Raw genomic sequence first — 26,891 nt, forward strand, 5'->3', positions numbered from 1 at the left:
CAAACATGGGATAGGATTTCAAAGATGGTTAAGAGAGTTAAACGCTCAAATCCTATTTAATTTTGATAGCATTTTGGGTTCCTCATTCCCTTGAACTCTTTTAAATTACCAGCCAAAATAAAAACAGAAGTGGTATCATTTCCCTTCTCCAAATATTCCTTCATTCCTAAGAAAGTGCTGTCCTGCAGTGAGAAGATGCTGTCCAGCTGAGAATTTCAAAGACCTTTAAGAGCGTTAAACAACCAAATGCTATTTATTTGAATTGAGTTTGGGCATCCAAATACCTTAGGCGGTTTCAAAAATTTCACACAGACACCCTTGCTGAGCTGAATTCACTGTCTCAGGAGGACACACCTGTCAGGGAGAGATCCCCAAGTGCAGACACAGCTCACACCCTGTCAGTTTTTATATTCCCGGTGTGAAACCCACATGAAAATCTCTGCCCCGGAGGGTTTCTGTTTAATACAGAACCCTGATTGGAGGAGCCTCCGTCTCCCTCTAGATGCAGAACTGCCCCGTCCTGGCTGCTGGGGATAATTTGCACCTTTACTTAAGATGAACCTGCTACTGATTTTCCTCTTCATGCCGGTGGCCCCTTCAGGTATGTGTCTATTCGGGGTCAGGAGGGTTCCTTGTTGAAATCACTGCAGAAAAAGAGATGTTCAAGGCAGCCTAAGGGAATGAGGTGCATGGATCCCAATAGAATTCAGAGGCATTTGGGTGCCACACTCCCTTAGGCGTGGTCTCAGGATGGTTAATTTTCACATGTTCCCCACTCCCAGGGGATAGGAGCCTGGCTCACTGATTCATTTCTGCGTTTCCTTCCCAGGTGTCCTCTCCCAAGAAACAGGCCTGGGAGTGGCAAAACCCAGGGAATCCCTGACACCCACTTGAACCATCTCCGGAGACTCGGTTTCTAGCATCAGCACCTGGGTCCGGCAGCCTGTGGGGAAAGGGCTGGAATGGATGGGACTCATTTACTATAGACCTAGCAGGTGGTACACTGACTACGCCAGCTCTTTCCAGAGCCGAATGACCATCACACAAAACACTTCCAAGAACCAGTTCTCCCTTCAGCTCACCTTGCTGACAGTTGCAGACACCGCCACCTATACTGTGCCAGAGAAAAACAGTGACACAGAGCAAAGCCGGGACTCCTACAAAAAGTGGAAGTGGTTTTTCAACACTGCAAAGATACTGGGCATTGTGCCATTGGTAACACCTAGAAGTGATTCTCCTTTGCCTTTACCCAGGTGTATTGATGACAAAGCGGGGTACTAGTTCCCCTGTTCAATGTCTACAGTTACACAAGCACATATATGGCCACAACAATGGACCAGCTCAGGGAACTGTGGATGTTCTGTTCCCCTCTCAGCCAGACAAAGACATCCCATCCACAACCCCTGTTTTCAAAACTGATAGAAGCAAGTCACATATTGCCCCTGTGACGTTCTGTACCTCGGGGGAACACCCAGCATCCCCATGTTCACCCATATAATATGATTGTGTGGTATTTAATGCCAAGTTTGTCATGTTGGGTGTCTTTGGAATGATCATGGTGCACTGAGCATTGTTGTTATAGTAATGTTATAGTAATGTTATAGGTTGTAATTTCATGTATATAGTTATGAGACTGAAATGTGTCCTTGTGGCTTAAAACAAGCCCAGGCAAAAACTCTCCAGAAGCAGTGGGTAGTTCACACCTCATCATGGCATGCATGGGACAAACCCACCCCATCCTCACAGGAACAAAGGACACTGGCCTAGGCAGCAACAAAAGGATCTGTTGGACCCTCGAGTGAGTCACCCCCCTTCTGTTGGTCAGGTTGTGACTGTGATGAGGTAATGGTCACCTGACTCTGAAGGGGGGGAGCAAAGCCAAGAGCAGTGGTTCTCAAACTTGTGTACTGGTGACCCCTTTCACATAGAAAACTTCTGAGTGCGACTCCCTTTATAAATTAAAACACACTTTTTAATATATTTAACACCATTATAAATGCTGGAGGCAAGCAGGGTTTAGGGTGGAGGTTGACAGCTCACGACCCCCCATGTAATAACCTCATGACCCCCTGAGGGGTCCCGACTCCCAGTTTGAGAACCCCTGGCCAAGAGGGAAGAAAGGTCATGCTAAAAGGTAGAGACGTTTGCCAGGCTCTTCCTCTCTCTTCCACCTCCATCTACAGACACCACCACCAAGCGACTGAAGCGCTGATCAAAGAGGAGAGCCTGGCTGAAGGGCAACCAGCCAGCCTGTGGTGAGAAGCATCTATGTTTGTAAGGGAATTGAAAGTATTAAGATCAGCTTAGAATGTGTTTTGCTTTTATTTCATTTGACCAAATCTGACTTGTTATGTTTTGTCTTATAATCGCTTAAAATCTATCTTTATAGTTAATAAATCTGTTTGTTTATTCTACCTGAAGCAGTGCGTTAGGTTTGAAGCATGTCAGAGTCTCCCCTTGGGATAACAAGCCTGGTACATATCAATTTCTTTGTTAAATTGACAAACTCATATAAGCTTGCAGAGCCCAGCAGGCATAACTGAGCACTGCAAGAAGGAGGTTTCTAGGGTTGTGTCTGGGGCTGGAGATATTGGCTAGTGTCGTTCAGTTCCACAACCCAAGGAGCAGCTTACATGCCAGAGGCTGTGCGTGAACAGCTCAGGAGTGGGGGTTCTCACAGCAGAGCAGGGTAAGGCTGGCTCCCAGAGTCAAGGATTGGAGTGACCTAGCAGATCACCAGTCCGGATAACACCAGAAGGGAACGTCACAGCCCCTCTGACATTTTTAGTTACCACGCTTTACCTTGCACACTTTGGTTTGATCAAAACATCTCTATCCATCACTCTGTCATCCCAACCTGATCTTTAAGAGGGGTCTGTGTGTCTTTTTACCATCTTCGGGGTGTTCATTTACACCATAACTTTGTATCAGGGTGTTCTGGCACCCTTCTGTAATGTGTTTACATGAATACTTAGTGCCTAGGAGTGCTTGTGTTTTTGCAACACCAGCTCTGTTCTTGACAAGTTCATATATGGGACAGTGAACCTGCAAGCAGGCCTCCGCTTTGTAACAGGGCCTGACTTTTGCTCATAGCTTGACTCTTGCTAATTTTGCTTTACATTAGCAGGGTCTGCAGTTAGTTCAGAATTTAGGCCTTACACCAGACCTTTTAAACCAGGTCTTATGTCTCAAGTGCTCACTTTCTACTACACCCTGTTTCACATATGGGGAAACTGAGGTACAGGGAGGAGACGGGACTTTCCCACTGTCACCCAGAAGGCCAGTGGCAAAGGCGGGAACAGCACCCAATTTATTGTTCCATTCTACAGTCCAGACTGCTTCGCCTGAGTATCATCATCATCATGCGCTGTGTAATGCTGGAAGTGAGAGCAGATTATCCTAACAGACATTTCTGGTACTACTACTACTAATAAATAATAATAATACAAATTAATAATAAATCGTGTCCCTCACATTGACTCACCCACTTATCCAGGCATCTCATAGAAATATAAGGGTCAGGGATACAGCACCTAACCAAGGGACTGACTGTCTTTTACTATGTATCTGTGCAGCGTTTAGCACAATGGGGCTGTGAACTTGTTTCCTGCTTATAGGAGATGCCTCATTAATAATGTGCATCTCCTTAGAGCACGGGATTGCAGAAGACTCTAAGGGCGCCCATATCCAACCAAATGTCCATTAGAGTAGGGTTCCCAACCCTCTTTGAAACCAAAACCATAAGAGAAGAGGGATACTTTTTTTCTCCAAATAGTCTTAAGAAGGTGCTGTCCTGAACTTATATTTGGCTGAGAATTTCAAAGACCTGTATGCGTGTTAAACGACCAAATCCTATTTATGTCAATTGAGTTTGGACGTCCAAATACCTTAGGCTGTTTGGCAAATTTCATACACACCCTGAACTCACCGTCTAAGGGGGCTAAGCGTCCCAGGGAGAGATCCCCATGTGTAGACAGAGCTCAAAGCCTGTCATCTCTTATAGTCACGTTGTGAAACTCACATGCAAATCTCTGCCCTGCAGGGTTCATGTTTAAATACAACCCCCTGATTGTAGTGGCCTCAGCCTCTTCCCAGACACAGAACTGCCCGGTCCCGGCTGCTGGGGACTGTTTGCACCTTCACTTAAGATGAGCCTGTTACTGATTTTCCTGTTCATGCTGGAGGCCCCTTCAGGTGCGTGTCTGTTGGGGATCAGGAAGGTTCCTTGCTGCAGTGACGGCAGAAGAGGAGCTGTTCAAGGCAGCCTAAGGGAATGAGGTGCCAAGATCCCAATGGAATTCAGTGGCAGTTGGGTACCTCACTCCCTGAGGCGTGATCTTGGGGTGTTTAATTTTCACAGATTCTCGCTCCCAGGGGATAGGAGCCTGGCTCACTGATTCATTTCTGTGTTTCCTTCCCAGGTGTCCTCTCCCAAGTGCAGCTGCGGGAAACGGGTCCGGGAGTGGTCAAGCCTGGGGAGTCCCTGACACTCACTTGTACCATCTCCGGAGACTCAGTTTCCAGTACCAGCACCACGTGGAACTGGATCCGGCAGCCCGTGGGGAAAGGGCTGGAATGGATCGGATGGATTTACTATAGGTCCAGCGGGTGGCACACTGAGTACCCCAGCTCTCTGCAGAGTCGAGTGACCATCACACAAGACACTTCCAAGAACCAATTCTCCCTGCAGCTCCGCTCGCTGACAGCTGCAGACACCGCCACCTATTACTGCTCGGGGAGAGACACAGTGACACAGAGCAGAGCAGGGACTCGTACAAAAAGGGGAAGCGGATTCTGACCACTTAATTGTCACAGTTTGAACTGAAAGAGCTGAGATTCTCCTCTCCCCCTTCCCCATAACACTCCACATACACTGAAAGAAAATGGAAAGGGGAGGCAGGTAAGGAATCTGAGGGAAATTCTTATATGTATATTTGGACCAAGGTGATGCCACGAACAGGAGGATCATGAATTTTAGTGACATGCACCAACCCCCTGCTTGCAATATTTCCAAAAGCACGACCAGCTTTTGTCCCTCAAAATTAAATATTATTGATCTTCCAAGGGCTTTGCAGACAAACACACAAAGAAATCCAGTCCTTCCACACTGGATGTGAAAGAGAAATAGAGAAAGAGACAGCAAAGGACTGACTGAAAGATTGAGGTTGATCTGTAGAGTTTTCAGGAGCACCTACTTGAATTGAGTTAGTGAGGGGGATGAAGATGATGATGATCATTATTATTATTATTTTCAGGGTTGGATGCTGTATTAACACCAAGAAAACAAACTCCGGGAAACTTCACAAGGAAAGCGAGGAAGAGGAACAGTGTCTCTAAGTGGCTCAGAATGACAGCAGGGTACAAAAATTATTGTTCTGCTGCTGGGGTTAGAGTAAAATGACAATGATAAGTAACAATAACTCAGGTGGCTCCAAGGATCAGAAATGTAACGTAAACTCCATAAAATCACTTTTTGCAAAGAGTTGCCAAATATTAACATCCGCCCGGCAGATATTATCCAGAATATGTGCCTGGGTCATGTCTTCAAAGAGGTCCTGGTAGAGAACACGTTGGATACATTATCGAACGAAGGGGAGAAGGGTCATTCTAAGACAATTACTGTTTTCTGAAGGCAGTATATATGACTTCACAAACTCATGTGATCCAGAAAATATTCATATCAGCCAAAGACTCCCATTTAACTCAACTGATTTGAATAAAGCCCTTATTAACCAGAAATGTATCTAGGACTCTACAGTACATGTACCAAGTATCAGAGGGGTAGCCATGTTCGTCTGTATCCACAAAAACAACGAGGAATGCGGTGGCACCTTAAAGACTAACAGATTTATTTGGGCATTATTTGGTTAAAAAACCCATTTCTTCAGATTCTCTTTGAAGTCTGTTTTTGAAGTTTTTTTGTTGAAGGATGGCTACTTTTAAATTTGCTATTGAATGTCCAGGGAGATTGAAGTGTTCTCCTATTGAATTTTATATATTACCATTCCTGATGTCTGATTTGTGGTCATTTATCCTTTTATGTAGAGACTGTCTGGTCTGGCCAATGTGTACATGGCAGAGGGGCATTGCTGGCACGTGATAGCATATATCACATTAGTAGATGTGCAGAGGAATGAACCTCTGATGGTGTGTTTGGGTCCTATGATGGTGTCGCTAGAGTAGATATGGGGACAGAGAAGCGTTGTTCCGAGTCAGCCATGAAAATATTGGCATACTGTTGGTCCATGCGGGCACCTATAGCAGTGCCGCTGACTTGAAGGGGTAAGTTGTCCCCAAATCTGAAATGGTTGAGGGCAAAGCTCACAAAGCTAAGCCACCGGGTTTGCCGTGACATTATCGGGGATACTGTTCCTGATGGCTTGTAGTCCACTAAACTATCTAAACTCCTACATGCCACAAGGGGCCACAACAGTGGTACCCTTAACTCACCCAACAATATTGTTAATCTATCCAGCTATACTCTTAGCCCGACAGAAGAGTCTGTCCTATCTCAGAGACTCTCCTTCTGCCCCTCCACCCCCACAAACATGTTACAGTTCTACACAGTGATGAGCTGCCAAAATCGTCACAACCGGTTCCCTCCTCACCCCACGAGGGGGTCATGGCCCACCCCCGGGACTCCTGCCCCATCCAACCCCTCACGTTCCTTGATGCCCCATCCACCCCCCCTTCCCTGTCCCCTGACTGCCCCCCGCCGCCCCATTCAACCCCTCCTCTCATTTCTGATGCCCCCCAGGACTCCTGCCCCATACAACCACCCCTTCTCTCTGTCCCCTGACTGCCCTCAGAATCCCTCCCCCTGACTGCCCCCTGCCACCCCATCCAACCCTGCTCCTTCCTGACTGCCCTCCCGGGACCTTGCCCCCATTCAATCCCCCTGTTCCCCTGCCCTTTGACCATACCAATCCCTATTCACCTCCCCACCCCCACCCCCGAACTCCCCTGCCCTCTCTTCAACACCCCCTTCCTGCTCCCTTACTGTGCTGCCTGGACATGGCTGGACGCACTACACTCCCGGGGGACCGGGGATGCGGGGCCAGGGCAGGAGTCGCACGGCCGGAGCCCACGGAGGGAGCCGGGCGGCCGGCCAGAGCCGGGGAGGACCGCGGCAGGAGCCGGGTGGCCGAGGAGGGCTGCAGCAGGAGCCGGGCAGCCGGGGAGGGTGCCAGAAGGACTCCTCATTGTTTTTGCTGATACAGATTAACACGGCTACCACTCTGAAACCAGACTTCAAAGAGAAACTGCAGAGCTACAATGCATTTGCAAACTTACCACCATTAATTTGGACTTGAATAGGGACTAGGAGTGGCTGGGTCACTACAAAAGCAATTTTCCCTTTCCTGGTATTGACACCTCCTCATCAATTATTGGGAGTGGACCACATCCACCCTGACTGAATTGGCCTTCAATATTGGTTCTCCACTTTTACGGTAATGACCTTCTCTTCACGTGCCAATATATATTTATGCCTGTATCTGTAATTTTCACTCCATGCATCTGAAGAAGTGAGTAGTTTTTTACCCATGAAAGTTTATGCCCAAATCAATCTGTTAGTCTTTAAGGTGCCACTGGACTCCTCGTTGTTTTTACAGTACATGTAGTACTTTTGCTAGCAATTAGGGCTGTCACTTAATTGCAATTAACTCACACAATTAAGTCAAAAATTTATCTGAATTAAAAATTAATCGTGATTAATCGCACTTATAACAATAGAATACCAATTGAAATTTATTAAATATTTTTGGATGTTTTTCTACATTTTCAAAATTGATTTCAATTACAACACAGAATACAAGGTGTACTGTGCTCACTTTATATTCTTATTTTTGATTGCAAATATATGCAGTGTAAAAATGATAAACAAAAGAAATAGTATTTTTCAATTCACCTCATACAAGTACTGAAGTACAATCTCTTTATCGTGAAAATGTAACTTACAAATGCAGATTTTTTTTATTACATAACTGCACTCAAAAACAAACAGTATAAAATTTTAGCGCCTAAGAGTCCACTCAGTCCTACTTCTTATTCTACCGATCACTAACACAAACACGTTTCTTTACATGGACGGGAGATTCTGCTGCCTGCTTCTTATTTACAATGTCACCTGAAGTGAGACCAGGTGTTCTCATGGCACTTTTGCAGCTGGCCTTGCAAAGTATTTATATTCCAGATATGCTAAACCAGTGGTTCTCAAACTGGGGCCGCCGCTTGTGTAGGGAAAGCCCCTGGCGGGCCGGGCTGGTTTGTTTACCTGCCCCGTCCACAGGTCCGGCCGATCGCAGCTCTTACTGGCTGCAGTTTGTTGCTCCAGGCCAATGGGAGCTGCGGGAAGCGGCGCGGGCCGAGGGACATATTGGCCGCTGCTTCCAGCAGCTCTCATTGGCCTGCAGAGGCGAACCGCAGCCAGTGGGAGCCGTGATCGGCCGGACCTGTGGATGGGGCAGGTAAACAAACCGCCCCAGCTTTCCCTACACAAGTGGCGGCCCCAGTTTGAGAAACACTGTGCTAAACATTCCTTTGCCCCTTCATGCTTCAGCCACCATTCCAGAGGACTTGCTTCCATGCTGATGAAGCTCATTAAAAAATAATGCATCAATTAAATTTGTGACTGTACTCTTGGGGGGGGGGGGGAATTGTATGTCTCCTGCTCTATTTTACCCACATTCTGCATATATTCCATGTTCTAGCAGTCTCCGATGATGACCAAGCATGTGTTCATTTTAAGAACACTTTCACTGCAGATTTGAAAAACACAAAGAATGGACCGATGTGAGATTTCTAAAAATAGCTACAGCACTCGACCCATGGTTTAAGAATCTGAAGTGCCGTTCACAATCTGAGAGGGACGAGGTGCAGAGCTTGCTTTTAGAAGTCTTAAATGAGCAACACTCACATGCGGAAACTCCAGAACCCGAACCATCAAAAAAGAAAATCAACCTTCTGCTGGTGGCATCTGACTCAGATGATGAAAATGAACATGTGTCAGTCTGCACTGCTTTGGATCGTTATCAAGCAGAACCAGCATCAGCATGGAAGCATGTCCTCCGCAGGGCCGGCTCCAGGCACCAGCCAAGCAAGCTGGTGCTTGGGGCGGCAGCTTGTAGGAGGCGGCATTCTGCCCAGTCCTAGAGTGGCACGGACGCTTTTGTTGTTGTTGTTGTTGTTGTTCTGCTCCGGCCACCCTGTAGGGGGCAGCGGCGTGGAGGATGGGAGCGCCCTGCAGCAAGCCTGGCAGGGCAACCTGCGTCCTTCCCTCCCAGCCAACCGGAGTGGTGAGGAGCCCTCCCAGCAGGGGGCACGGCGGGAGGGGCCGCATGACAGCGCCCCGCTGAAGCCCTGGCCGCCCCCCTTCTCTCCCTCTCCCCCCGGTAGCCAGGGCACATCTGCAGAGCAGGGAGTCCACCTGCACCCAGGCTCCGGCCACACTGCAGGGTTTTGTTTTTTTGGGGTTTTTTTGCTTTGCTGTTCTGGACGCCACTTTTTTTTGCTTGGGGCGGCCAGAAAGCCAGAGCCGCCCCTGGTCCTCTGGAATGGTGGTCGAAGCATGAAGGGACATATGAATCTTTGGAGCATCTGGCACTTAAATATCTTGCAACACCAGCTACAACAGTGCCAGGCAAACACCTGTTCTCACTTTCAAGTGACATTTTAAACAAGAAGCAGGGAGCATTATCTCCTGCAAATTGTAAGCAACCTTGTTTGGCCGACTGATTGGCTGATACCTCTATAACTAGCTAAGTGATAAGAATACACCTAAATTCTTAAAGTATAGGCCTTTGCAGACAGGCCTGAATATCTATATCCTAATAACAGGCAGGAAGCATGAGCCATAGAGCCAACGTGGAACCTGAACTAGAATTTGTACACTCTGTGATCTTGCCACAGTTTGCACACACCTAGCGAAGGCTGAATTGTGTTTCTTGAGCACACCGCTTCATTTGCAAAGTGACCGGGGTTCCTGAATAGCCAATGCCACGTTCTGAAGGAAGAGGGAAATGGGGCCACTAGTCCTAAATTCACAGGCAGAGTGTGGGAATTCCCTGTACAGAATCTCATGGATTCATCTGTATCCAAATTCCAAGTCTCTTGCTAATGGCCATTCATTATAAAATACCCTTTTTACAGGGATGGTCTCATTTTAAGAATAGACTTTTAAAAAAAATAACCATGGTTTTCTGAGCACACAGAAAGTTCACACCACTGTTGTCTGGCTAATCATGTGTCAGACAGTCATTCGGGCCTCTGTGTTTCAATAAATCTGTTTAAACTGAAATCAAATTCAAGATTACAACTGGTCAGACTATAACTGTCTCACAAGCGGCATCAACATGTAGCATCACATCATTGTCCTTCCTTTGGCTCACTTCTGCAAAAGTCAGGCCACTAACTAAGAAGGGGGAATTGCTGGGGATTCATGTAACATGGGAGCTTTGAAGGAGGAGCCAGGTCTGGAGTATCACAACATTTGCAGACAGCTAATGCAAGCTGAAAGGTCCATTCCAGCACTGATGCTTTACTACACAGAGACTCACTGTAAAATAATGAATCCTGGTCCTATTCAAGTCAAAGGCAAAGCTCCCATTGGCTCAATGGGACTGGGAGTTGGTCCCCAATAATGGAAATATGTGTCAGACTCATAACTGAGAGGCACTCGAGGACAGAACTGTGTGTGCATGTGAAAAACGAAGGATTTCTCAGGATTCCTTCTGTCTATCTATGAAATAGAGAGAGAGAAGAGAGATTAAGAGTTTAAAGTGAAGGAGGGAGACAGTAAGGGGAAGGAGAGAGAGAGAGATGCAGTGGGATATCACATGAATGTCACATACTTTTCCTACTCACCTCGGCCTATGCTTCATTGTTGTCTCTAGGATAAATTCAACCCTAGGCAGATATGTCAATTGGGATTTAAGTGGTGCAGAGATCTGCCGATGGGCCCTCTGAACAGTAGGAAATTTTAAACCACAAAATCATTCTGAACTGTAAGTTTTTCACTGTGAGAGTAATTACCCACTGAAACAACTTACCAGGGGTGGTGGTGGACTGTCCATCACCCACTATTTTTAGATCAAGATTGGATTTGTTTTCTAAAAGATCTGCTCTAGGAATTTTGGGGGGAAATTCTGAGTCTTGTGTTATACAAGAGGTCAGACAAGATGATCAGAATGGTTCCTTTAGGGCTTAAAATCTATGAAAACTATTGAATGAAACTCATGGAAACGTAAACCATTTCGGTTTGACGTTCATGTCTCTCTTATATAGAGCAGTCCATGCAAATTATCCCCTTACATTCCCTGTTTAAAGCCAGCGATTCCCCTGACCCTGCAGCTCTGGGGTTCAGAGTCTGCAGCTCCAGTGTCTGTTCAGAGACCTGCCAAACCCCACGAGAACTCTCTCCACAGCCAGGAACATGCACTGTGGTTATTTTTCCTTCTCATTGAAAGAGCTTGTACAGGTACATTGTTTTCCTGAAGACACTGGAGAGACCCCAGGTTTTGTAACAATCTCACTAGGAGCCAGGGTCTCTAGGAATCTCATTGTGTCTTTATTTTCAGGTGCTTTTTCACAGTCTCAGCTGGTGGAGTCCAGAGGGCATGTGAAAGAAATGGGAGACTCTCTCCACCTGTCCTGCCAAGCCTCTGGGTTCACCTTCAGCAACTACTGGATGACTTGGGTCAGACAGGCCCCTGGGTAGAGACTGGAGTGGATCGGGGAAATACACCCAACTTCAACTACCATCAACTACGCACAGCCCTTCAAGGGACGCTTCACCATTTCCAGAGACAATTCCCCAAACCTGGCGTATTTCCAAATGACCAGCCTGAGCCCTGAGGACACCGCCCTGTATTATTGTTCGAGAATCCCACAGACCACAGTGAGCAGAAAGCTAGTGCGGTCCGGACAAAAACCGATTTGGGTGCAGTGCAATCTTCCCAATGAACGGCAGAGGTCAGGAGTAAATTAAAGTTAAAAGATGTCATATTCCGTTACTTAAAGGCTAAACATTATAGGGCATCTTCTTCTCTTCAGCCCTAAACATCTTCACATGTAGCAGTAAAGAGTCATCATTAATTCCTGTCCATATGCTCTGCCTCTAGGTCTGACTGCACCTGACAATATTTGTCCTGTTAGAATCCTATCATCTGGTTGTCTTCTCAGTGTCACCATCATTTTAATCGTTTTGATTGCAGCGAATCCAGACCCTGACTTCACATCAGTTTACACAGTTATAAGCATTGGAGAGAATGACTTTTTCTTTCTTTGCCTGAGAGCCATGGATGGGAAATCACTATGGAAGTGTTGGGTGATATTAGCAGTAGCAGTAGCAGAAGCTAAAACAGCAGCAGGTGTGATATACTCTGTACTTTCCAAGTCACATCTGCCGGCAGAAAGGGCACTGACTGGCTCATCAAAGCATCAATGTCCTTACAAATCATCTGCAAGATCCTTTATTCTTTACTCCCACGACCAGTCCCAGTTAAATCAATGGGGTTACGCACACGGGGAATAAAGCCAGCGGGATTTGATTATTTCACTTGCCCAGGATAACCCAGGAAGTCTGTGGAAGGAAAAGGGGATGGAATCCCCATACCCGTAACCCCAGCCTGGATCCCTAACCACTGACTTCTGATTGCGTCTTCCTGAATGCCTGAACCTAGATTTTCAGACGCGCTCTTATGAAGCTTGTCCAAGGGGGATATGCAAATAGGAGTGACAGGTTCCTGTTTAAATCTGTTCCACTCTGTGCCGAGGCTGCACCCGGAGAGACAATCCGCAGCCTGGGTCTGTGCAGTTATCGGCCAACAGTCTGAAAACTTTCCCTGACGACAACGCGGAAAATGACACTTTGGCTCCATTTGGTTTTCTTTGTAGCAGCTCTGGAAGGTAATTTATCCCCCATTAATACACAGGCGGGGCCGGGTATCTGGTACTATTGCTGCTGATATCGATGTGGTGTGTGGCCCTTCTCTCTTCTGTCGTCTCACCCCGACTGATGTACAAAGTGCCCAGTGTGGCTGGTTCTCTCCCTGTTCCCTGGTTATTTTTAATTGAACTCGGGGCTAATTATTGGTTTCCTATGGTGACTGAGCTTTATTTTCAGTCTCCCATTTCCCCTTCTCCCCCAGGCGCCCGCTCGCAGGTGGTTCTGACCCAGTCGGGGCCAGCGCTGAAGAAGCCCGGAGAGTCCCATACGCTGCAATGTGCCACCAGCGGGTTCACTCTTAGCAGCACCTGGATGAGCTGGATCAGACAGGAGCCGGGAAAGGGGCTGGAGTGGCTGGCCAGCTATTACGATGAGTCGAGCACCAAGTACTACGCCTCCTCCGTCCAGGGCCGATTCACAGCCTCCAAGGACAGCACCAACTTCTACCTGCAAATGACCAGCCTGAAAGCAGAGGACACCGCCGTGTATTACTGTGCCAGAGACACAGTGAGGGGAAGTGAATCTGAGCTCAGACAAAAACCTTCCCCTGCAGTAACAGCGCAACGTCTCTGCTGCTGAGGGCGCTACCAGCCCCCGACTGCCAGGGACAGGGGATGGGAGCAGCCCAGAGAAAGTCTCCCAGGCTATAAACATTTGCAGTCTTGGACAGTTTCGCAATGGCATTATTTCGCGCCCCCCTCACCCTCCCAGAATTCCTCTGATCTTCACACTCTGCTATTGAAATGTTTATTCTCACCCGTTTTTTCTTTTCCAAGCACACAGACAAGAATAGAAAGGAACCACACTCACACCTGTACCCACACATGAACACACACACTCACACCTGTATGCACACATGAACACACACTCACCCATGTATCCATAAACACTCGCAGTACAACACACACAAAGGAAAGCAAGCTACACACAAACGCAAAAATAAACCTCCTGACAATAACACCACTCAGGACACAAAGACACAAACACACTTACCAGCGTAAACAGAGGGGGAAGGCCCTTCACTGCCCCGTGCCTCAGTTTACACGTTTAGAAGCATTGGAGATAATGACATTTTATTTCTTTGCTTGAGAGCCAAGGCTGGAAAATCACTAGGGAAGAGTTGGGTGATATTATCAGCAGCAGCAGCTAAAACAGCAGCAGGTGTGATATACTCTGTACTTTCCATGTCTCATCCTCTGGCTCAAAGGGCACTGCCTGATGCTTTGATGAGCCAATGTCCTTACTAATTTTCTGCAAGATCCTTTATTCTTTACTCCCACGACCGGTCCCAGTTAAATCAATGGGGTTACACACACGGGGACTAAAGCCAGCGGGATGTGATTGTTTCATGCAGGAATATCAATCTGCACAGGAATATTTCACTAGTTTTATTGCTCACCGGGTTTGTAATTAAATCCGAATTGCTGAAGCTCTGTAGGAATCACCCTCATTATCTCCATTCCCCGTTCTGCGAACACCTGCACTGAAATTTCAAGCAATAGTCCCAGAATTTCCCTGACTCAGGTTAATAACACAGGGCGCCATCCAGCGAACACTGAACTAAACAGCAGTTGTTGCGGTTTTTCCCCTTTGACTTTCCTGGACTTTCCATCATTACTGCGCAGTATTTACAGCATATTTCCCACAGCAACGCATCTTTACTCAAATTACCCAGGTGAGAAAACAGTCACATTTCACATGGGAAGGAGAATCCACCAAAAGTATCTGTGGAAATGTTCCAATGAAGTACTGAAAACGCTCCCGTTCATTTCAATGATCTTTGGCCCAGGACCAGGCTAGGACATTCCTGTATTTTAGGCCCTTACATGGGCACATCACATGGTATCTGGGAACCTCTTAATCTTTAATGCATTTATCTTCCCAACAAGTCTGTGAGACAGGAAAGTGCTGTTTATGTCCACAGGTGGACAGGGGTGGCAGGTTTGTATAATTTTTGGTGGTGCCCAGAAGGGGTCCAAGTCTCCCCCCACCCCCCACACACACACACACCTGCCTAAGGCTCTGGGAGGAAGTTTGGGTGCAGGAGGGGTGCGAGCTCTGGGACAGAATTTGCCTGTTGGGTGCAGGTTCTGGGCTGGGTCAGAGGGTTGGGGTACAGGAGGGGGTGTAAGCTCTGGGAGGGAGTTTGGGTGCAGGAAGTGGTTTGGGGTGCAGGCTCTGGGAGAGACTTTGGGTGTGGGAGGAGTGCAGGCTCTGAGAGGGGTTTGGGTGCTGAATGCGGGCTCTGGGCTGGGTCAGAGGGTTGGGGTGCAGGGCATGGGGCTGGTTTGGGGATGAGTAGTTTGGGGTTCAGCAGGTGGCTGCCCTTGGGCAGGGGGCCAGAGAGGAGTACTCCATACGTGGAGATGGAGGCCTGAAACACAAGGGGAATATGTTACACTTGCCCAGGGTAACCCAGGAAGCCTGGATCCCTAACCACTGGTGTCTGACTCTGGCTTCCTGAATCCCCAAACCTAGATTTTCAGACGGGCTCTCAAGGAATTTGTCTCTCTTCTAAGGAGGGGGATATGCAAATAGGGGTGACAGGTTCCTGTTTAAATCTGCCCAGGCTATACCCAGAGAGACCATCCGCAGCCCCCCTGGTGTCTGTGCAGCCAATCGCCTGAAAACTTCCCCCTCCAACACCAGGGGAAATTACATGTTGGCTCCATTTGGTTTTCTTTCTAGCGGCTCTGGAAGGTAATTTATCCCTCATTAATTCACAGGCGGGGCCGGGTATCTGGTATTATTGCTGCTGATATCGATGTGGTGTGTGACACGTCTCTCTTCTGTCGTCTCTCCCCGACTGGTGTATAAAGTGCCCAGTGTGGCTGGTTCTCCCACTGACTGGTTTCCTCTGCTGAGTGAGCTTTATTCATGTGGTGACTGAGCTTTATTTACAATCTCCCCTTTTTTCTCTCCCACCCCCAGGGACCCGCTCGCAGGTGGTTCTGCGCCAGTCGGGGCCAGCGCTGAAGAAACCCAGAGAGTCCGATACGCTGCAATGTGCCACCAGCGGGTTCACTCTGAGCAGCGCCTGGATGGGCTGGATCAGACAGGAGCCCGGGAAGGGGCTGGAGTGGCTGGCCAGATACTATGATCCCTCCATCCACAGTTACACCTCCTCCATGCATGGGAGATCTACAGCCTTCGAGGACAGCACCACTTTCTGCTTGCACATGAACAGCCTGAAAGCCGAGGACACCGCGGTGTAGAGACACTGACACACCCAGCGAGGGGAAGCCAGTCTGGGATCAGACAAACCCTTCCTGGCAGCTGCAGGAGAGGCGGTTCTCCGGCTGGGGGCGCTGACCAGACACAGACAGGAAGGGACACGGTGATGGGAGCATCGGAGACACTGGTCAGGGGAAGAAATGCAGGTCCCCGGGTTATAAATATGTGCAGGGCAGCAGCATTTCTAAATGGATTTTAATTATTCACCCTGGAATTCCTCTGAACATCAGACACTGCCATGCTAAGAGCTCTTCTGACCCCTTTTCTGTACCAGAGACAGAAAAACAGAAACACACACACACAAACACAGCGACACATCTCAACACGTAAACACAGGAACACAGACACACCACAAGTATACACACAAACACATGCTTGCAAACACAAAAATATATACAGACAGATATGAACACAAAAACGCTCACATTCAATCACACACACTTAGGTCTTCAAGCACCCATACCAACACCTACACACAAACACACAATCACACAAGCTCCCTGCACATCCACATCCGTAACTTCAAGCACTCACACAACTATGTATACATGAAAACACGCGTGAAAATACACACAGAAAAAGCTTTTAGACAATTTCTAAGTGTATGAAAGGTGCAGACCGTGGATTTGAAAAGACTTAGTCAAATTATGCTCTTAGTTACCCTGCCCTGAATCCGGAACCCAGCCCCTGCACTAAACTGAATTATTCAAGATTTCTAGTGCCTAACTGAGAACAGAATCTGACCTAACACGGAGTGAGCAGTTCAACCAGTTTAGAGAGCTGGTTGATTGCCTTTACCTACCCGTTACTGCGCGGTGCACAGCGGGTGTCCGTAGATCGCTTCCCCATAGTGCTCAGCACCAAACAGAGAGGCAACACAGCTTGGAATTTATTTCCAGTTATGCCACTCAGTTCCTTGGAGATCTTGGGCAAGTCACTTCACTTCCACATGCCTCAGTTTCCCCTTGGGCAAAAATTGGGAATAATGCTGCTTAACTAATTTGTAAAAAGCTCTGAAATGTGTGGATGAAAACTACTGAATAGGAAATAGATTTTACTATCACCATCATCTCTACTGTGATTATCTTGTCCAGCTCCTGCAGAAATGATATTGAGTCTTTGACAGGCTGAGGCCCAGGCCCCAGGACCTCACTAATATTGGGCAAAATCCTTCATTCCTTAATCCCATCAGTAGTCTCGTTATAATCAGTCGGATTTGGTATTTTACCCACACCAATGAATCTGCCCAGGACTTCTACTAATCTGGTCGCTCTGAGAGTTTTCTGCTTCAATCACAGCTGCTGATCCTCTGAAGGAAACATCCTCTGCATCTAATTAGCTCTGTTCTAGTGATGAGTCCATTGCCTCTGCTGAAGACATTTACAATTGACATTTCAAGAAACAACTAACAACTTTGCGGCCTCAGGGTTATGAACACAGGGCCTGACACAGCTCACGTTGCACTAAACGGGATGGTATCCGTGGAGTTGTGAAGGGTTTTGCGTCAAGCTCTAAAAGAATGTGAGATGCTTTCCTTATACTAGACATTTTTGCACAGGTTAATCATGTCACCCGACCAGCTGTTTTCCCATGGGAAGGAATATCCATCCATTGCTGCATCGCGGAATGGCCCAAGGCCAAATGAAGGCAAGGGAGGCTGTACTCATTCCATTCATGTCAGTGATCTTTGCAGCACACCCAGAGTAACAGATTTGTTTGCCATAGATACATGCATGCCCCTCCCCCCCAGTCACCATCATATCTGAGCACCTCATACTTTTTATCACATCTATCCGCACTACACCCCGGTGAGGCAGGAAGGTCCCGTTATCCCCATTTCACAGCCTGAGAACTGAGGTGCACCTATGGGAGTTGGGCACTGTGGTGCTTTAGACAATCCCGCTTGATGCGTCAGTACTTAGAAAAATCCGGCTCCAGGTGACTTGCTCCGAGTGACACAGGAAGTCTGGGACAGGGCAGGAAACCGAGCCTGGGCATGCGCCTGAATGATCCTTCCTCACTTCCCTGTGCCGCTTTCGGAATTCCCAGGCAGGTAAATTGGGCTCGTTAAGTGAGGAGGTTTTATGTGTCACCAGGAGGGGGATATGCAAATAGGGGTGTGTCATGTTATCTGATTAAAATATGACCATATAGATCATTGTTGCAACCACTGTTATATATTTGCAACAAGTTTTGTACAAAGGCTGTGGAGTGAGGTGTCTATGAAAAGGTTATGATTTGCTGGTTATGATGATGCTATCTGTATGCATGTATCATTTTTGTATTTGAAGATATAAATATTGGCTCTGTACTTGGATTTCAAATGTGGGCTCCTGGGGTACTGCCCACAAGGTAACTAGCCAGCACATCTTGGAGGGACTGTTCAAATTAAGTGGTTCATCAAGAAACACTTAGGCCTTGGCTACACTGGTGGTGTACAGCGGTGTGAAAAAACATCCCCCTGAGCGCAGCGAGTGCAGCGCTGTAATGCGCCAGTGTAATCAATAACTACAGCGCTGCACGCTCGCTCGCTCGCAGCGCTGCCAGCTATTCCCCTCGGAGAGGTGCAGTACATACAGCGCTGCGAGAGCTCTCTCACAGCGCTGCTATTCCCCTCAGAGAGGTGCAGTACATACAGCGCTGCGAGAGCTCTCTCTCAGCGCTGGCGGCGCGACTGCACTCGCTTCACAGCGCTGCCCCGGCAGCACTGTGAAGTCCCGAGTGTAGCCAAGGCCTTAGTTGACAATGGACCATGGGAGACGCCCATCTACAAGATTTGCTGCAAATATATAACAGTGGTTGCAACAATGATCTATATGGTCATATTCTAATCAGATAACGTCACACCAAATATTCTATTACACACACTGATATGGGTTAAAAGGAATTATTATCTGCCGAACAGAAGCCCAAATTGTCCCATGTTCACCTCTCAGTTCCCGTGTGGGGATAGAAAGCAGGAGAGGTGAAAACACAATCCCTGGCAGCTATAAAAGGGAACAAGGCTGTTCCCCAAATCCCTGTTGGTCAATGCCATAGAGCTGTGCAGTGTCTGTTTATAGATTTATTTGACTCCCTGCCCTGTACATTGTCTCACTTCTATTAGCCTCGTCACTGAACTGGTCTCCAGCCAGTCTGAGAGCCTAGGACCATGGTGCATTATGGAGTCAGCCACACACCCACCCTCATCGTCTGAGTATCCTTCAGTGTAACTGTCTATGGAACATTCCCTGAGAACATTCTCTCTCTCTCTCTCTCTCTCTCTCTCTCTCTCTGTCTCTCTCTCTCTCCAGTGTGTGTGTATGAGTGTGGGGATGTGATGGGTTGGATCACAGAAACCCCCTTGGGAGCTGCCACCTAATGTACCAAGACTACTTCTATTCCTGTTTTCCCTGCCAGCTCAGGACTTCATCACCCTGTCTTGCTGAGCCAGACACTCCCGTCTGCTCCAACACAGACCCAGGGTCTGAATTATTTGCCCCAAAACTGCAGGTTTACCTGAAAACAGCTCACAGAAGAGTGCTTGTCTTTAGCACTCAGATGCCCAACTTCCGATGGGGACTAAACCCAAATAAATCCGTTTTAACCTGTATAAAGCTTATGCAGGGTAAACTCATAAATTGTTCGCCCTCTATAACACTGATAGAGAGATATGCACAGTTGTTTGCTCCCCCAGGTATTAATACATACTCTGAGTAAATTACTAAATAAAAAGTGATTTTATTAAATACAGACAGTAGGATTTAAGTGGTTCCAAGTAGTAACAGACAGAACAATGTAAGTTACCAAGCAAAATAAAATAAAATGCGCAAATCTATGTCTAATCAAACTAAATACAGATAAGCTCCTCACCAGTTCCAGAATGCTCCCTTTTACAGGCTAATCTCCTTTTAGCCTGGGTCCAGCAATCACTCACCCCCCCTGTAGTTACTGTCCTTTGTTCCAGTTTCCTTCAAGTATCCTGGGGGGTGGTGGAGAGGCTCCTTCTTTAGCCAGCTGAAGACCAAATGGAGGGGTCTCCCACGGGTTTAAATAGACTTTCTCTTGTGGGTGGAGACCCCCTCCTCACTCCTATGCAAAGTCCAGCTCCAGGATGGAGTTCTGGAGTCACCTGGGCAAGTCACATGCCCCTGCATGACTCAGTCTTTACAGGCAGAAGCCATTGTCCACATGGTATCTTGCATGTCTCCAGGAAGACTTCTCATGTGGATTGCAGCATTCCAAGATGCACTGTTCCCTAAGTGTCTCCTGATCAGGTACTTAACCTGGCAAATTCCTTCCTAAAGAAGCTGACCAAATGCCTCACAAAGCTTACTTAGAAATCAAGCAAGTAAACATAACGTTGAACACACAAATGGTGCCTGCATCCAACTAGGATGAACATTACCAGTAGATCATAACCCTGATATGTTACATGGCATATGTAGCAAAACCCTATTCCAGTTATATCATACATACATTTATAAGCACCCCCCCATAAAGCCTTATGGGGTACACTGTCACAGGGGATATGAAAGGGAACATGAGTGGTAATAGGAATGGAGATCTGTGTTTCAGGGTGAATGCTGATACTTGTCCGAAAGTCAGTGGGAATGGAAATATTTTTGTTGTTGTTTGTTGTTATCTCTCAATATTAGATCCTGGGAATGATTAAAAACACGTAGCGTTCATAACACACAAGTTCTTTAAACACAACAAGGAGAAAGCTTCTGTCTACACTTTACTGCTTATTAATAAGTAAGTAAGTAAATTATCTTAATGATGATGCTTAGCAGTGATAGATTTGGTGCTGGTTTGGGGGCTAGCCCCTAGGGTCTCCAGAAGCTGGGAATGGGCGACAGGGGATGGATCACTGGGTGATTCTCTGTTCTGTTCATTCCCTCTGGGGCAGCTGGCATTGGCCACTGTGGGGAGACAGGACACTGGGCTAGATGGACCTTTGGTCTGACCCAGTCTGGCCGTTCTTATGTTGTTAATGATAGTCTAGGCTCCCATAGTCCTGGGCATGGTACAAACACAGACCATAAAACCTCTCTCAGTCCCACCGAGTTTACAATCCGAGTGTAAATGGGAAGTGGAGTGTGACTGGGAACAGGAATATAAACACGAATATAAATATCAGCTGTGCAGAATAATCTTCCTTTGCTGCTGTCTGAATCCTCCCTCGACTCTCCCCCAAAGAAAAACTCCCAGACACGTCGCTCTCGGCCCACCAATGTCAGGGAGGCTCCACTGCAAAACCTTAACTGTGTCTTCAGACTCACCCCCCGCCAGCTTCACCCACCTGCACCCACAGGTGGGCCCCAGACCTGGTCCAGAGCACGAGCCAGGCTTGCTCAGATCACGTTCCTAGTGTCATGGATCATTTCAATGTAGCCGGTCACTGCCGGGAAGGGAAAGGGGCTTCCCCCAAATCCCTCCCAGCGCCCTGGGAAATCTTCCCTCTCCAGCGGGTGGCCCAGCCCAATAGATCCCTGGGACACGACCCCTCCCCAGACACTGACCCCCCTGACCGGACATTGCATGGCCCCTGTGCGCGTGGAACGGGGCTCCAGAGCTGAGTCCCCCCAATCCCCAATATCACCTCACCATAGCCAGGCCCTCAGTTCCTGGGTGAGGAAATACAGTCACTGCAGGGAGCTGGTCATTCCTCCCAGGGGTCCAAAAGTGTCAGGAGGACCCAGCGCCCTGTGCCCGGTGCTGCACAGACACAGGACGGGACAGTCTGACTCCCGCACCCGGAGCCCTAGGGCGAGTCAGTCAGATCACTGGCAGCAGGAGTGTGTGTCTCTTATAAAGTGGGGACACCGGTCACAGCCAGATATGCCATGTAAGATATCTGCAAAAATGTTATCATTTGGCAGATATGATCATCTTGTTTATATGTTTGTATCTTCTTTGTATGATGAGTTATACAGGTACCTTCAGCAAAGCAGCTCTGGGGAAGGGGCAGATTGAGCTTGGGAGCTCAGGCCTGGCGACCTCCCGGGCTGAGGCCTAACAGGAATGACTAAGGAGGTCTGGGGGCTGCAGGGAATGGCAGCAGGTCCTACCCCCTAGCCAGGGCCGGCTTTAGCAAGAGCGGGGCCCGATTCCTTGCTGCAAGCCCCGCCCCCAGGAATCGAGCCGCGCCGCGGGGGGGGGACCCGCGCCGCGGGGGGGACGGGACGGGACGGGGGCGGGGGGGACCCGAGCCGCACCGCGGAGGGGACGGGGACGGGGGGACCTGAGCCGCGCCGCGGAGGGGACGGGGGGGGGACTGGAGCCGCGCCGCGGAGGGGACGGGGGAGAGACCCAAGCCGCGCCGCGGGGGGGGGGGGGGGACCTGAGCCGCGGGGGGGACGGGACGGGGGGAGCCGCGCCGCGCCGCGGGACGGGGGGACCCGAGCCACGGAGGGGATGGGGGGGGACCCGAGCCGCGCTACGGAGGGGACGGGGGGGGGGATCCCAGCCGTGCCGCGGAGGGGACGGGGGAGAGACCCCAGCCGCGCCGCGGAGGGGATGGGGGGAAGACCCGAGCCGCGCTACGGAGGGGACGGGGGGAAGACCCGAGCCGCGCTACGGAGGGGACAGGGGGGGGGGATCCCAGCCGTGCCGCGGAGGGGACGGGGGAGAGACCCAAGCCGCGCCGCGGGGGGGGGGGGGGACCTGAGCCGCGGGGGGGACGGGACGGGGGGAGCCGCGCCGCGCCGCGGGACGGGGGGACCCGAGCCGCGGAGGGGACGGGGGGGGGGACCCGAGCCGCGCCGCGGAGGGGACGGGGGGGGGGACCGGAGCCGCGCCGCGGAGGGGACGGGGGGGGACCCGAGCCACGGAGGGGACAGGGGGAGACCCGCTCCGCGCCGCGGGGGGGGACGGGACGGGGGAGACCCGAGCCGCGCCGCGGGGGGGGAGGGCCGAGCCGCGCCATGGAGGGGGGGGCCGAGCCGCGCAGGGGACGGGGGACCCGAGCCGCGCCGCGGAGGGGACGGGGGACCCGAGCTGCGCCGCGGGGACCGGGCCGGGCCAGAGCCACTGGGGCCTGCGGGAACCGGCCGCGCCTCCCCGGAGCCCTTCTCCCGCCCCAACCCCCGCTTACCTTGGGCTGCCGGCCCCTGCTTCTTTTCAGACTTCCCGCGAATCAGAGATTCGCGGGAAGCAGGGGAGGGGGCGGAGCGTGCAGGGGAGGGGAGGAGGGGGAAGTGAGCTGGGGGCGGGGTGAACAGCTGCAGCGCGGGGCCCTCTTGGCGTGGGGCCCAATTCAGCCTCCAAATCGGCTGAATCGGCCTAAAGCCGGCCCTGCCCCTAGCTAATGATGAGTGGTCATTGAGGACGTGAGTTTGGCCCTGAATAAAGGGGCTAGATGAAGACTGGCAATGGGTCACTGAGGCGAGGTGGACTCAGGGGAGTGGGGTTCCCTGGGTGAGGGACAGCACCCCAAGGTAAGGGGCACCATGGTTTGGGAAGGATGTTGGGCCTACCTGTGGTGGAGATAAAGGGACTGCAGAGGGGCAGGGAAGGGCAGGGAAAAACTGTCCGGAAGAGGGAGCTCCTGAGCTGGATAAGCTAATTCCTGAGGTAACCAGCAGGAGGCGCCGTGCCAGTGAGTCAGCGATCTGCTACGCTCCCCATTACTCATCCCAATATCCCGTTTAACATTCCTAAATTTAATTCTATATGTTCTGGGGGTAATCTGAAAATTTCACAAAACAGTATCTTTAAATTTACAATAGTCTAAAGCATCTTCAACACACATTCCATTGAATACATTTAGAGCTTTACCAGTTAATTTCACAATTAGGGTAGGAACTCTCTTATCAGGAATTTCATGTATTACACACAACCTTTCAAAGCCTATCATCCTCCTCACCGTATGCGGGACATAAGTGTTCCCAGTTGTGGATTTTTTGGATTGATGGGAGTCGTCGGGTTTGGGGGCCTCTGGTTCTGTTTCTCTAGCAGGTCCAGCTGGTGTTTTCCTCTCTCTCTTTTTCTTCAATGGCCCTTCTGTGTGTAGCCTCCTCTCTGGCTGCCTCCGTGGCTGCCTCTACCTCCATAGTTTCCCTGGCCGCAGGTGCTTCTTTGAGCCTCATTTCTGCCTGCCACATTTGAAACATGCAGTCCTTTGCCTTCTCTGCTTCTTCCAGTCTGGCCAGCTCTAGTTTTGCAGCTGCCTCACTGGTAGTCATTTTTCTGCTTTCTTGTGCTGATTTCCCTCACCCAAAATAAACAAACAGAAAATAACAAAACTGTGACCTCCTCGTGACTGTTCTTAGCCACTGCACTTAAGACTCACTTAAAATCACAAAGATCAGTGCTTAAAGTGTGAACTCCACTTGGAGTAACAAGCTGCACATATACCCTGCTCACTGCGCCACTGTGACATTCCCCTGGTTTTATCTGGACTGTTGATCTGCTAGGTCACTCCAGTCCTCGACTCTAGGAGCCAGCCTTGCCCTGCCCTGCTGTGAGAACCCCCAGAGTCCTGGGCTGTTCACGCACAGTCTCTGGTATGTAAGCTGCTCCCAGCACATGAGTGAGCACTTTTGGCCAGCCGCTGCTTGGTTTGTGCAACTGAATGACACTAGCCAATATCTCCAGTCCCAGACACAATTCTAGGAACCTTCTTTTGGCTTTGCCCCCCACCCACTTCAGGTTCAGGTTAGCAGTACCTCATTGTAGTCCCAAAGTGACCAAGGGAAGGGGGGTTACTCACTCGAGAGTCCAAGTCTCTAAGGTGCCACAAGTACTCCTGTTCTTCTTTTTGCGGATACAGACTAACACGGCTGCTACTCTGAAACCAACAGATCCTTTGTTGCTGCCTAAGTCAGTGTCCTTTGTTCCTGCGAGGCTGGGCTGGGTTTGACCCATACATGCCCTGATGAGGTGTGAATTACCCCTCTGTTCCTGGAGAGTTTTTCCTGGGCTTGTTTTAAGCCATGAGGATACATTTTCAGCCTCATAACTATATACATGAAATTACAACCTATAACATCACTATAACAACAGTTCTCAGTGCATCATGAGCCTTCCGAAGACAACCAACATGACAAACTTTGCATTGGATACCACACAATCATTTTACAAGGATGAACATGGGGGTGCAGGGTGTTCCCTCAAGAGAGAGTTTCATAGTATATCTTATAAAAGAATAATCACCAGTTGGGGGTTGTATTTGCCCTATTGCTCAGCAGTTTGTCCTGAATTTGGCATTCTCAGTTGTGACCCACTAAGGCAGAGGTTCTCAAACTGGGGGTCGGGACCCCTCAGGAGGTCATGAGGTTATTATCTCTGGGGTCGCGAGCTGTCAGCTTCCACCTCAAACCCCGTTTTGCCTCCAGTATTTATAATGGTGTTAAATATATAAAAAAGTGTTTTTAATTTATAAGGGGGGGGGCGCACTCAGAGGTTTGCTATATGAAAGGGGTCACCAATACAAAAGTTTGAGAACCACTGCACTAAGACATGGTTACATGGGGCTTTTGACTAATCAATAATGGCGTATGCAGAAAAAATGTTGCTGGTGCTCAGGTTGGAGCAATTAAGGGCTCCCCCTCTGGCAGAGGAACCGCAACTCGCTTACTGGATTGTGAAATGAAGTCTGTTCTTCAGAGGACTGACTTAGCTGAATACGAAAAGACTAAACTTTACAGCGCCGTGCTTCAAAGGTACCTAATGTACGTGAAGCAGAACGAAGCGGATAAAGGAAAAATAAGTCTGTTTCTACCAGAACAGGAACAAAGTGTGACTGCCAAACCCCCAGAAACACCAAAGAACTCCGACTCTGTTGCTCAGGAGGTGTTGGATAACATGAATAAGCGTTATAAGAAAACTGCAATAGTATTGCTAAACAAGCTGGGACAGGATACAAATATCTTTTTGCGGAACGATGAAGGGGCTTTTGTGTACAAAGGATCTGTGGCTAATGGGTCTAACATGCTCGACTTAGTCAAGGCCGTCACCCAGACTCGCTCTGTTCCTAGCAGACATGTACCTAAAGGATGGGATGTGTTTATGAATGCCCTGGCAGAACTGAACGTACCATCTTCCGTCATGGGCAACGTGGCCAACAGAGATCTTTTGGAATGCCTAAAGGCCTTGACTGCCAACACCAGGGTTGATCAAGAAACACTGAGTCCCTTTTTGCCGTCTAAAAAATGAAAATTGGCTAAAAGACCCAAATGGCTCAGTGTGTAATGTTTTTCGTGTTCTAAAAAAATATTTAAAAAAAAAATTAAAAAAACCTGGTAATGTTGTGCTTTAAATAAAAGATTTCTATTTTTTAAAAAGAAATATCTATGTGTACTTTCTCTGAATTGGTCATTGTTTAAAAAAAAATAGAACAAAACCCCACCAAACATCAATTGTCTTTAAACCCCTCACCTGGGTTGCTTTATTGGGTAACATGGCTATGAAAATCCTTCCAAGATACACACATCTGGGTTTGTTGAAACATGTTTTGAGTGAGGCAAGGCATGCCAAGAATTTCCATTTTATATTTTTTACAAAATTCATCACCATCTGGTTATTTTGCACTAAGTCATTAGAATACAATTTTAAAATCTGGTCAAAAGGTAAACGCTTGCTATGGTGATGTAAGAAAAATGCAGTCATGGCTGCAGGCTATGGAGCGGGGGGGGTCTTGTAATTGTCTAGTGTGAAATGCAATATCAGTGGCATTTTTGTTTAAAAGATTCATAGTGCTTCTAGGAAACAACACACTCTTTGGGGG

At 48.8% G+C, this 26,891-nt stretch overlaps 2 gene segments (V, D, J or C); both read left to right on the plus strand.

Moving 5' to 3' along the window:
* Positions 1-26,891, plus strand: part of LOC122173242 (Ig mu chain C region secreted form-like) — a 1,717,225-nt gene that overhangs the window by 823,467 nt on the left and 866,867 nt on the right.
* LOC135975422 (Ig heavy chain V region 5A-like) lies at positions 12,788-16,161 on the plus strand. The segment is given in 3 exon segments: positions 12,788-12,906; positions 13,149-13,463; positions 15,878-16,161. Coding segments are annotated over 3 exon segments (645 nt in total).

The sequence above is a fragment of the Chrysemys picta genome, chromosome 13 (assembly GCF_011386835.1).
Source record: "Chrysemys picta bellii isolate R12L10 chromosome 13, ASM1138683v2, whole genome shotgun sequence".
Lineage (NCBI taxonomy): Eukaryota > Metazoa > Chordata > Testudines > Emydidae > Chrysemys > Chrysemys picta.